Below are 13,667 nucleotides of genomic sequence, written 5' to 3'. Positions count from 1 at the left end.
GTTCTCCGATATAATATGAGCCTTTGTTTAAAACCATGTGGAACCGACGAGATTAGAGTTGGTTTAGGCGAGTAAATGCCATCGGCCTCCTCTCTCTTGCCTTGCTCTGCCTCGCTATTCAAATATCAAGTGGACCTGGAGTCTCAGTCAATATAAACAAACCCATCGACTGGCTGATAAGTCGCCGGAGTTCCATTACACATCTCCCCTTCACCCCGTCGCCCTCCCGGGGGAGTTGCACACTTCACCCCAGAGCACTGAGCGCTACGCTAGCTGAATATCTCCATTTCATTTAGTGCCAAGCACACACACCACCCACCTCAGCGCAACCATTGATTTTCCCTTTTATGTCTCAGAGTAAATTCATCATTGGAGATAAGGGTCTTCCTCTCTCATTCCCGCCAAAGCAAAAAAAAAAGAGACCATATAGGAGCAAGATTAGACAGTCCCCTCGCTGTAATGAGAGTGACCCATAAGGGATTTGAGCTCTGTTTCTCGCTGGGCAAAGGGGGGGGCAGGTATGATATCTGAAAGACGAGGCCACCTGAGAAGTCTCTGGAGGGGAGTGATACTGATCACTGGATTTAGCAGGAGCCTTACAGAGGAAGACATGGAGGTTGGTGGGAATCAAAGCCGTCTAAAATCCAAGGATTCAGATCATGAGGGACCTTTATTCAGCAGAGAATCACTTCAAATATGCCTGCTGAGGTTTCGGGTGTCTTCATTTTTAGCAACGCCGAATTTGAACAGAATCTTTTTCCAAACTTAAATTACAAAGTCTTGTAATGTAGTATTTAATCAAAAGGTAATATTGATTATGTTTTCCAGCCATTTATCAAGCTGCCATGTCAAACTGGTCAGCTCCACTGGTTCTGTTGGATGCCTATTTCTGCCAGTTAAAAGGTAGAGGTTTTATAAATTGTCTATTTACAGTATACGACAAAAGTGAGTAAGATGCTATGCAGCTGAAAGTCCACCTGTGATTTCCAATCAGCCCAACATGGTTTTGGACCTATGGGCTGCATCTACCTACATGAGATCGTCCTCCTAGAACCACTTTCACAATCTAGCTGTGAAAAACCAGACTTGGCCAAGAGGTTATTGGTGGAAATCAGAGTTTCTGTGACAGCTCAGACAGGGTAAAGAGCAGTTTGTAACATCAACCTTTATGGATGGTTTCCAAGAAAAAAAACCCTTACTTCTTCCAACAGCTCAAAACTGCAAGACTAAACTTTGCTAAAGACGAAGACTGATGCATGTTGGGAACACATCCTTTGGTCAGATGAGACCAATGTAAACTCATTCAGCTCGGATTGAGTCCAGCATGTTTGGTGTGAGCCTGATCAGGACGACCACAGTGAATGCATCGTCCTGACAGGTGGGAGTGTGATGACATGGGGCTGCATGAGTGCAAAAGGTGTTGTGGAGATGACATTTATAGATGACACCATGAACAAACCAAAATACTGGATGACTCCCAGTCTGCAGAAGCTTGAAGAAGAGTCATGTCACCTTATTTAATTCTACAGAACACGATTTTAAAAAGAAGAGAGGCGCAACACAAACCCCCCACCACTTAAGAGAAATAAAATCTCTAAGAGCAAATAGTTTTAAGGAGTAATAGTATTTCATTTGAGATTTATGTGATATTGCACAGGGGAGTACTCACAAGAGTTGTACACTCTATATATCTGTCTGTTCCATTAGTGTTTTTGTTCTTATCAAGGCACAATTGCCCTCTTTTTCATAACATCGGAAATAAAATCCCTTTCGGTTGTTTTTTTTTTTTTTTTGGACAAAATAAGCAATTTCATGATGATATCTGTGAAAAATTGTGATTGGCAGCTCTTGATTGATGCCAGCACTTCATTAAAAAAAATACCTTTCTTCAACCAACTTGCACTCTGAACATGTACACGGTAGCACAGACTGCCACCAAAGGCCAGCACTTTGGCATTGCCAGCAGACCCTCTACACAGCCACCAATATTGAATATCTGGGTCAATGCATTGCAAGCAGTCATCGGCTTTCTTTAACCTCAACAAAATGTAATCCAAGTTTTTAACAGTTCGGTTAAATCTGACAGACTTCTGGAGTGTAACTGTAAGAGATCTCGCAGCCAACGAAATACTGGACTCATTATGCACACACTTGCATAAAGACACCGAGTGCTTGATTTAGCAGGCAAGCGCTGATCCAAGGCAGCCCTGAGAACATAAACAACTTCCCCGGGGAAAAAAAAATCCTTTGCTTTAAATCATCATTACCGTAGTGACTGACAGACAGAGTCCCCGCGAAGACGGTTTCAACAGCGGAGTCAATCAAAGCCGAGGGTGATTGATGCTTGTCATGATTGATGCCGGCTCTCTGTCTCTTGGCGCCGACCTGGCACTCGCTTACTCGCTCAGTCACCGTCATTTGTTGTTCTGGGACGCAATTTATAAGCATCGATTAGTTCCTTTGTATGACTGGAAATTTTGCCTTTGCTGCCTCCTGTCTGTATGTGTGAATTGCTACGTGACAGGGTGTTATTTAAGATGAAGATATGCTGTATATGGCAAGTCGATCATGTAGCGCTTGTGTGCATGCAACGTGCGTTAGTAGTAACTGTCAAAAGTCAGAACCTGTGTTATGTATGTTTTTGTGGTAGGTAGGTCAACCCATTCATCCATCCATCCATCATCTATATATCGCTTAATCCTCACTAGGGTCATGGGGGGCTGGAGTCTATCCCAGCTGGGGACACCCTGGACAGGTCACCAGTCTATCACAGGGCTACACTTAGAGACAGACAACCAAGCACACTCACATTCACACCTACGGACAATTTAGAATCACCAATTAACCTCAGCATGTTTTTGGACTGTGTGGGAGGAACCTGGAGAGAACATGCAAACTCCACGTATCATCACCAGGACGTGAACCGGTGACCTTCTTGCTAACCACCAAGTCACCTTGCAGTCCTGGTAGGTAGGTGGACATTTGAAATTTCTCCATGGAATACAAACAGGAGCAGAGAAGGAACAACAGCAAGGATGATCAACCTTCATGCTGAGGATCATCATGGTGACCAGAGGTGGTGTGTGGCTACCATCAAAAGAAGAAACATTAGTTTTTATAGTGCAAAAACCTGCAGCTCGCAAAACCAGACGAGGAAAATCAAGTCTATCCAGTGTTTCCTGCAACTTTTACAATGAACTGTCAAGGCAGAGTTCTACTGAGGGAGAACATTTGGCCCAAAAAAAAATAATTTGTGGTGCGATCTCATGTGGGTATGTGGTGCTTTTTGGTCAAAACAACACAACTGTTGCTCCCCACCTGCTCTATTCTTACATTTTGCTTCATCCCAAAAATTAAATTCAAGTGGTTTTCATACAATTTTATCGCTGAAGTTCACATAACTGGACTTCAATGGAGCATTACAGTTGTTGCAGGAGCACTTGGAGCAGAGCATTGCTGCACAGTGACACGACTTCAACTGAGATGGTGGTCAAGGTAAAATCGATTACCTCCTTTTTTATAGACACAGTCTTGAAACTGACGATTCTCACACTACTGTTAAGTAAATAACACAACATCATTACATTTAACTCCTTGTTTTCACACAGTTTAGGAGATTTAGAGCTAAAGTTTACATAACAGGACTTCGCATTACAAGTGTTGCAGGAGCACTCGGAGCAGAGCGTCGCTGCACAATAAGACTTGCTTTGACTGAGATGGCACTGTTTTTGATTATTATTTTTAGGCACAGTCTCAGCATTAAAGAACATCACACCACCGTTAACTGAAAAACACTGTCAAAATGAAAACCATGCTTTCTGGCCCGAACTATCCACCGCAGCCTCGTCTCTCTATTGATTTTGTAGCTCCGCAACAACATCACACTACTTCATCCTTTTACCGCCATGGACAAGAGTCATAATTCTTCAGGTTTCTTGAGGGCCTTATCACTTGAACATAACAAATGTTGTTTGTTTTTGTTGGCAATAATTGATGCTCTTGTTTTTCCAGGGCGGAAAGCGCCAAATATAGTTTCCCCGACAGTATAGGATATCTATATTCGTGGATGTGTTCTTGCTCCTCTTAATTACGCCGAGGCAAGGCCTAAATTTTAATTACCTGGTCCATTCCGCTGTGGCAATGACCCAAATACACTTGGAAAACAATTTGCACTTTGAGCTCCGGCCAGTGCCTCACAGTCATAACGTGGTTTGTGAATAGTAGCTGCCTCCTGTGTCTAAATATGCATTAGTAGGCATTCTAATGGAGCTGACGAGGCTGACCTTGTGTGTCCAGAGGAAGCCTGTTTGTTCAGAGCCAGACAGTCGGTGTGCTCAGAGGAACAGCCGACAGGTGTGTTATTGGCTCCCGATGGCAGACAATGTGGGCATTACCCTCAGACGCCTCCCCACCAGCCTTTAGTTTCATGGCAGACATAACTCATTTCATAGAGTGTTAATTTGGAGCGCTATTCCATTACAGTTTGGCATTGTGGTGCATGCCAGCACTGGCTCGCGCTGCTGCATTTCAATTTCACATTAGGCCAATCACACAATTGGGCTTATTAAAGAGTGTTCCTCTGCACAAAATTGCCTTGGAACTGTAAAATTATTCACAGCATAAAAACCAGCTATGACTTATCTACGCTCTGACCCTCCTCCTCCACGTTCTTCCTCTCCTATTCCTTCCTCTCTCTCTCTCATTCATTTCATCTTATCTTTCATTTTCCACTCATCATCTCGTTTCGTCTCCGCCGCCTGCCGCTGCTTTCCCTCTTTCAGAGCTCTCCTTTGCAACGGCGGAATATTAAAATGAGATTTGATGAGAGCGTTATCAGACTCCCCGTCTTTTGTCCACTTTCTCCTTTCTGAAGGAGACTCTTAGTGCTCAAGGCATAAAAAAAAAAATAAAATAAAGTGTGTATGTGCACATGTCTGTCAGGGGGGATGAAGTATAAACTGCCTCCACCTTCATATCTCTGCTCTGATATTCCGTCGAGCATCATTTTGAAATTCTGCTCAGATAGCGATCTTCTCTGGGGCAGGGAAGTTGAAAAGTGGAAGAGAGAGAGAGGGGGAAAAAAAAAAAGTGTTCTACCCCTTCTCAGTTCCCATCACCTTGGATGGATAAATGAAAAGCGTGGACCCTGACAAGTGCAACACGAGATGGTAATGGGCTCACTCTGCAGTCAAAATGCCATCAGGGCAATTCACTCTCTAAAGTTGCAGCTGTGTGGTTTGGAAAAGTCAACATTCATTTTGTGCAGAGAGGAAAAACCGACGCACTCCCCTCCCTTTATCAAAACTTTAAAATGTCTATATTTACACCACCAAAGTGAAAACATTTGAACTTTTTGTAAAAGAAGATGAGCGACTTTGATTTCTTTCAACTTTATTTTCCACTTGACAGCCCATTAAATGAAAGCTCTCACCACTATTTCGCTGCCTCTCGACTCCGCCGTTCTTTTCATGCTGCACAAACACACCAATTCTGGTTTCTGCAGCCACCTTCTCCTATCTCGCCGAGATAGATGGGAGCGAGCAGGGAGGGAGTAAGGCGGAGGAGGGGGGAAGCAGTGGAAATTAAGAGGCGAAGGGGCTACAAACGACGCCGCTGAGAGTCCAATCGATCTCGGTCGGCCCCTTTATTTACACAGCGTCTCTTGCTACCCGACTTCCAACAATCCAACAACTTTCGCAGCCCTTCATTCATCACGGGGAGCAGGGACGGAGGTGCCGGGCCGAGTGCACGGGGGACAGGAGGTGTGGGGAGAGGCGGAGGGATAAGGTGTACAGAAGATGTAATCTGCGAGTGTAGCACCACGGAGCAGAGGGGAAGGAGATAAGTGCGCCCGAGATATGGAGGAGGAGGATGGAAGCTGTCAATAATGTGATGGAGGGGGTTTAGGAAGATGCAACGGAGCAGAAGAGGGAATTAGAGGACCCAAAGCGTGATAGAGGGATCATTAAGAAGGTGGAGAAAGACTGGCAAAGTTAAGTTTCTGTACGCGTAAACTGCATTCTCAATTATGTTTTAGGGGAAACAGATTTTCTGTTTGTTTCTGACCAGATGTACTGTATCTCTGCCATTTGTTCAATTGCTTCACTGTCGATTTCACTCAACCAACAAATTATATATTGCATTTGATGGGACTTGTCATCCCGGCAAAATAATGGAGAGGCTTCAAACATGCAGTTAAAGAGTCGCAACCCTTGCCTACAAGTCACGGGTAGGAAGATATGTTTCAAAGGGAAGCAACTTACTTGCTTACTTATCATACGGAGATTCAAACAGCAAGAGAAAACAAAGCTTAAATCTAAGAATGTTGGTACCACACAAAAGAAGAAGCCTGGTTCCCCAAGTGAAAGTCTTGTGCCGACTTATGCCACAATCCTCCAAACCAAACAGAGACTAAAAGTGAAACCTGGAACACTCTCGGTGAAACTTCTTGCTGACTAATCGTTTAAACTGGACGCCTTTCCTGCATAACATAAAGGAGAATACAGTTTGTTTGTATAGGAACATAGTTTTTGGTTCCTGAGGAGAAGGTGACAAGTTGAGTGAAAACCGAAAGCATCTAACCCCAACACGTTTAGTCAGCATTGCCAAAGTGTCAACCAAAGCAGGATATTTACTCAAACCTAACCACATAATGTCGGTGCCTGAACTGAACCAAACAGGAAGTGAAATCCAAACTTAAGCCTCAGACATCCTTCCATCCGACCTCCTGTGTGGACGTTGCGGCTGGAACACATTCCTTTCTTCCTATTTCAAAATGTATTTCATTAACTTCCTTAAAAACTCAACCAAGCAACTGACAAACACTGACATAGTTTTGGTAGTTAAGCCTAACCGAAAACCAAAAGTACCCGAGACTGAAAGCAAAACTAAAGTCTAATGAAAACTGTCCACCACAGGACATGAGTTTAGGTCTTTCCTACAAGGACATATGTGAAAACTGAGTGAAGTCTGGAGCTGATTTCAACCACCATCTTACCACATCACGGGTTAGAAACTGTTTCACGTTTCCCTCAAGACTTGAATGCAGTTTAGTTGTAAAGGAACATAACACCTGAGCATCTTCCCGTCTCTCTGCCTCTATACCTACTTGTTCCCTCCTCTAATCCCGTATCCATCAGTGCAGGAAGAGTTGCCTCCGAGGTGGACGTCTTGGTTCGGTCCCGGTCTCGTTCTCTGTCCCGGTCCCGGTCTCTCTCCCTCCCAGCAGAGGAAGCCTCGCCGGCTCGTCGCTGCCGGTTCTTCTGGGCCTCCATGGCTTTGAGTTTCCGGGCGTGTTTGTGGCCTTTATAGTGGGCCTCTGCTTGGTTCTGCGGGGGGGAAACGAGAGGGAAAAACCAGGTTAATAGGAAAAAAATAAAAAAAGGCAGAGAGTCCGACACTCGGCGCATTATCTGCTGGAGAGACTGGAGTCCACGTGCAGTAAATGTTAAAATGCATGGCTGAATATTCGCTGCAAAGAGGAGAGTCTGTTTCCACCTGATAACAGCGCCGGCACATTGGGAGGCCAGAGGTATAATTGCATGTGTAATATGCAACAAGAGAGAGGATTCCATCGCTACAACTACCCCATTAATGTGCACCGTGAGAGTCGGCTTCTGCAGAACCGAGACACATGTGGCAGCACATACTAATGTCACACATATTCGAGCGCCCGCGAGCGCACGGACACAAAATCAGACGCATTTTCGACTGACTGCACTGCAGCAATAAACACGCAAATTTCCCTCCGGGTGGATCACGATTTACCTTCGCATTCTCATCACTCTCACGACCCCCGTTCGATCTGAGAACAAAGCCCCGCTGTTGTCGGAGCAGGCGCTGATACACAAGAACAGCAGAGAAATCAATACAGAGATCACTCATTAAAAGCTGGAACAACCAGCGAGGATCATCAGCTCCTGGTCCGGACGGAACGCAGCTATGGAGCAAAACGGATCCAGAAGCATTATGGAAAACAATTCTACGAAATCACTGTTAAATACGCACAGTACCGGCATTATTAAATGAGGTTTGAAATTAAATCCAAATCACATCAATGGTCCCTAAAGTGAAAATGGTAGAAAATGCAGAACAATATGAGCAGTTTTTAAAAATATATATATAAATATTTAACTCTGTAGTTATAATTTTTTTTTGTTGTTAAAAACAACATAAAATTGCCAAAATATTCTGAGCCAGAACCAGTAAAAGCAGAAAAAAAAATCAACTGATATTCAACTTTTTAATGGTCCTTGAACTAATCATCTGCGAAGAACACTTCCTTCTGGAAAGTTACCCAAATTTAAGCTTAAAATTATAATAGTTGATTAAATTTTATTTTTCTTCATGTCTCATTTTAAATTTGCCAAAAAGAAACTGTTAGGTTGAGCCAGATTAATCTATTTGCCTGAATTTAACACAGAAGATAAGATAAAACCAAAGAATTTATTTTTGCCAGATGTTGCTCAGGAAACAAAATGACACAGCATGAGGAATGCAGTGCCTGGTAGACAAAACTGTAAACTACTACTAGTGAAAATAGAAAGAAAATAAGACTAGAACAGCAAAGTAAAAAGTAAGACTGGCAAAGAGTCTGAATTCGTCACATCACATCACACATGATAATGAAAAATGTCTCATTAAATTGAAATACTGCACATGAAAGAAAATGCACTAAATATTATTTGTTTGCTGTAAAAAAAAAAAAAAAAGTCAGTAAAAAACTAAAAATTCTGCACCATAAAGTTAATTTTGCATTTCATGACAACTGGCTGGCTGACAACTGGTTGGTGTTTTTTGTATACCTTGTACTAACATAATAAAACCCAAAACCTGATTCAATAAAAGGGTTTGAAAGGCATAATATCTTTAAAAAAAACAGCCCAAGTCATACAATTCATATGACTCAGAAACTGTGAATACAGAAAGGATCATTGGATATTCAACTCTCTGACAGTCCTTGAACTTATCAATGTGACTTCTGGTTTTGTCAAGAAAATTAACCAAATCTGAGCTTAAAATTGTGATATTTTATCAAAACCTCTTTATCCTATATGTCTCATTTGAAATGTTGCAGAAAATAAACCCTTTCCAGTAACCAGACTTGGTAAAAACAAAAGATTTTCCGTTTCTGTGTACAACCGAGAAGCATTTCGTGACTCAGCGGTGACCAACATGACGGAAATTCAGAAACTTTTGGCTGAACTGCAGGCAGTGTTTCCATAGAGCAGAGAAGAGACAAGTATGGAGACAAAATGAAAATGTGAGTGGTAAAATAGCTTTAAGGTGTGGAGGCAACACTTTTCTTCCAGTTTTGGTGTCACATTATTTTGTTTTTTATGTTTTGTGGAATAAATAATTAAAAAAAATCAATTTCTGTTCATTTTTGTTAGGATTTCAGGCATTATAATTGATTCATCCTGCAAAGTAGACATCTCTGAGTTCTCTCTCCTTCATAGTCGTTCTGTATTCAGGACTTTATATTGCAGTGAAATTGAGCCCACAGTGAGTAAAAATGTAAGAGGTGCAAATAAAACATCCAGAAACTGTATGTTGGAGTCCAGACAGTTCATATGTTGTTTCATCTTTTACACTTTTTGAAACGTGTCAGGTAGAAAATGGTGGAAAAGTGGTGTAAAAGTAAAAAAATCTAAGCACCTACGTAGCAAAAACATCACACAGTCATTGTATTGATTAGAAAATAACCCGCAATGGACATATTAACATTATTTCTGGTCTGTATTATAACTGTGTCATAATGCACAGAAGAACGTTATGTCTGCTTCTATCTATGGCTGTACTGTTTCCATAGAGGTGCAGGACTTTATATTGCAGTGAAAAATGAGCCAACGCCGAGGAAAAAAAAAATGTGACAGGAGCAAATAAAAAGCTCAGAAACTGCTCGGAGTTCAGAGGGTTAAGAGGCAGGTGGATTATGCTGCAGCTTTCATTCTACCTCAGATGTCTTCAGCTTAACCCTTCCTTGAGAAATAAATCATGCAAATCCTCAGGCACTGAACTGGATTAATAAAAAGACTGGACGTCTCTTTGAAGGACTCATAAGTGAGGAATAAATACATGCAGAAATGAGACGATAATTGCAAACTCAATGCAGAGTTCTCTGGTTACCTAAGAATTTATTCAGTAATAAAAAAAAAAAAAGAGGTTATTGCCCCGACTGTGCAGAGACACAAGCATCTATAGAAACAACTCCTTCGCATCAGCACGTCGCGTGGCTGATTGGCCGTGAAAAGGCTTCGGAGAGTCGCCCTCGATGTGACGAATCCGGCCGGTGATTCCTTTAACCAGCAAAGCTCTGCAGCCGACTGAGTCTCGGCGGAGGCAGAGGGACGAGGTGTGAAATGAGCTTTGGTTTTCGCCACCGCAAGACTACAGGGAGACGCGGTGTTCTTCAAAGGGCTCTAGATTGTCCAATGATGAAGAAACCGCTGAGATAAAAGCAAACACGGGGACCGCAGACATGTGTTGAGGGGGTGTAAAACATGAAACCCACAGAGGAAAAAACACACACTGACGTACAGATAAAGTTGTTCAACCGGCTGCTTTGTTGAATTCGACTGCGATGGTTGATGAATAACACCTCAAATCACTCACTATGTTGGGCGGCTGATGTGGAAATACTTCCCTTTTTTTTTTTTTTTTATAAAATCAGAATTGCCATTTGTCTGTTTTGCTGCACTGTGCTATAAATACAAGCAGCCCAATTATATTCTAGTATTACAATGTGTTATGTGGAGCACAAGAAATAATACAAAGTTGGTTTCTAGTGGGTGCAGAAGTAACACTGAAACATAAAGTCTGCACACTTGTAATGCGCCCACTCGCTGTAGTCCTAGTGTAGCAATTTCCACAACATTTCAGCACCACTGTTTATGTATTCTCGACACCTAAAATACTTCAGCAATACATTGCTGTTTATTTTAGACCCAAGCCTTCTATACAAAACTACATGAAACGAAGAGACCTAAATAAAACGATGAACTCCGTCTCATCAAAACTGACAAAACCCCTTTTTATCTTCTTAGGCAGCGATTAAAATAAAGTGAGAGTTGCAGCAGGAGTATTAGATGATAGGAATTAGCATGCAAAAGATGTTGACAGTGGATTGGAAATTCGAGAGACGTTTTGTTAACCCATCCATCCACCCCGACCTCCTCCACCTGCAGATTTAAGCTGTTTAAGCTGCAAATGTAAAGCAAACTTCTGAAATGTCACAAAAAGGGAAAAAGAATTAGTCTTGTTTCCATTAACTGCTTCAGGGTGAATAAACTCAGCTGACTAGCGTCGTCAGAAGGCAGCAGTATAGGTAACGTTTTGTAAAAATGCAACAAACTTAAATGTAACACTCATTTAAATCCTTTCCTTTGCTAATTTTTAAAAAAATTAACCATCTGAACCTCAAAACCTGCTAAGTTTGAAAGGCATTTTTTAAAAAATTAAAAATAATAAACAAAATTACAGCATTTACCTGAAACAGAAAGTATAAAAACAGAAAAAATGACAGGATTTTCACCTTTCTGACGGTCTGTGAACGCATCTTGTGTAACATGTGGTACAACAACAACAACAAAAAAAAGAATTAAAAAAACCCTAAGCTTAACATATATTATTTCTTTATCAAAATCATTTCATGCTACATGTCTCATGTGTTTGTTTTATGAATGCAAAACTGTAAATAATATAGATGTTATTTGAATTTCTTAAAAAAAAAAAAAAAAAAAAGGTAAATAGCTTTTCAAACCATTATTTTACAGATTCATGCTGTTTTGTTCAATTACAAAAGAAAAAAGAAATCGGTATTAATTTACTTGTTAACTGTAAGAAAATGGGCCAAACTGTAAATATAGATCCCATCAGCCTTCAAAAAAAAAAAAAAAAGTATTATTTTACAGATACTTCTGTTATTTGAAAGCCAAATTATTTATATTAAGGATGAAAACATGTTTGTTAAATTACAGATAAAATCAAGTAAAATCACAGAAATAAGAAATAATTCATTTTTTAACCCCTGCCACCAAAAAACCCCCCAAAAAACAAAACTGCCGGCAATAAAGTCCACATCAAAAATCTGCATTTTTACAAATACTTGTTCTTTTACAACCTGTGACTGTAAAATTAGAATCGTGTGTAAGTCAGCTAATATCACGATTATTTTAAAGACACATTTGCTGGTGTTTCTACCATTTTAAAATTTTTTAACATGATATTATTTCCCCATAATATTCTGCTTCCTGGTTTGTTTTTTGCAGACATTTCTTTACAGTGTGTTTCAATGCTGCGGCTGACTGGTGCAGAGCTCACATTTACATCGCTGCAGCTGGGTGAAAGGCCGAACATCTGGAAGTCGGCGAGAAGTGCGATTGTCTGCTGGTGCTGAACTGCTCTTTGAGGTCAGGTTGGGTTATATTAAGCAGCCGAGCGAAGCTTTTTTCCCCCTCTGAGCATCATGCGCAGGGATAACTGGGTATCATATCTGAGCAAACTCGGAGGACAGCAGTGCAGGAGGGTGTTGGGAGAGTATTCATGCTCTCTGAGAGGCAGATAAAGCTACAGTCAGGCCTGACACTCCTCTTTAAGTCGCTGTGCAGAGGCAGCGAATGGGATTTGCTCTACTGTGTGAAGAGCACGTCTGCTTCCCTGTCTCCAGAGCCTCAGCCCTGCTTTGAAGATGGAGTCCAACTAAAAATGTGCCCGAGTGCCTCGCTGTGCCCGTACCTGAGATGTCTTAAGGCTTTCTGAACCGCTATCTACTTGTTTAAATGAATATGCATGAAATGTCACGGGATGTTTGTTAACCATCTGCAGCACGGTTGCGCTTGTATTTGTTTGCGGTGGCAAAAAAACAAAAAAAAAGGATAGTGGAGCCGAGAATGCTGCTTTCCTGCTGTGGCTGCTGATTGTTTCTGCTCTTTGCTGATAAACGGCAGCTCTCCCTGCTGTCTAATCCCTCAAACCAAAACAACTCGCAGTCGCACACATACGGATTCCACTGAAAGGAAAGCTGAGCAAACTTTAACACACATAACTGGAAGAAATAAAACAACAAAAAAAAAAAGACCAACTTTAAAAAAAAAAAAAAGACCAACTTTTCATTTCATGCATTTGCAGAAAGGGATACACTTAGTTTTTTCCCCCGCTTTGCATAGGCACACAAAGAGACGCACACACACACACAGTGAGTCAGTGATAAGAGCCGAGGTAATTGCAGGGAGATAATAATAAAAACTGACATTCAAGAAGATAGCAGAAGCCCAGAATAATGTTGTTCTCTGAGGCAAGACTCGCTCTCTGCTGTAGAGTGCTGCTTTCAAAGCTATAAATTACAGTCTAGCATATACTGTCTCTCTCTGTGTTGTATTGTCCGACAGCCCCTCTGTCTTCCTCATAAACACGGCAGCATGAAATCGATGAAGCGTTATTCCTTACCGTGGAGTTAAAGCGCAGGTGGCAAATGTTGCAGGAGATGATCTGTTTCTTTTTGAGGGGCTGAGGGACTCCGAATGTGTGGTTGATCACTGCTTTCTGGACTGGATCCATCTGAGAGACACAAACAAATATAACATTAGAGCTTTTATTTTACCAAGTAAGAAGAGCAACAGCTTAGATTGACTATTTAAAAAAACAATCAGGCCCCACAGTAGGAATTA

The 13,667-nt window shown here is 41.5% G+C and overlaps 1 protein-coding gene across 1 annotated transcript in view; it reads right to left on the bottom strand.

Moving 5' to 3' along the window:
* The window catches only part of znf385c (zinc finger protein 385C), a 129,898-nt gene that overhangs the window by 9,687 nt on the left and 106,544 nt on the right, over positions 1 to 13,667 (bottom strand). The window contains exons 3-4 of the mRNA XM_008284856.1: positions 13,447 to 13,557; positions 7,109 to 7,328 (exon numbers count right to left, since the gene is read on the bottom strand). Coding sequence (XP_008283078.1) covers positions 7,109 to 7,328; positions 13,447 to 13,557 — 331 coding nt within the window. The remainder of the gene's footprint in view (positions 1 to 7,108; positions 7,329 to 13,446; positions 13,558 to 13,667) is intronic.

The sequence above is a fragment of the Stegastes partitus genome, unplaced genomic scaffold (genome assembly GCF_000690725.1).
Source record: "Stegastes partitus isolate 25-593 unplaced genomic scaffold, Stegastes_partitus-1.0.2 Scaffold376, whole genome shotgun sequence".
Lineage (NCBI taxonomy): Eukaryota > Metazoa > Chordata > Actinopteri > Pomacentridae > Stegastes > Stegastes partitus.
The sequence above is the reverse complement of the archived record's forward strand: the minus strand, read 5'-3'. Positions and strand labels throughout refer to the sequence as shown.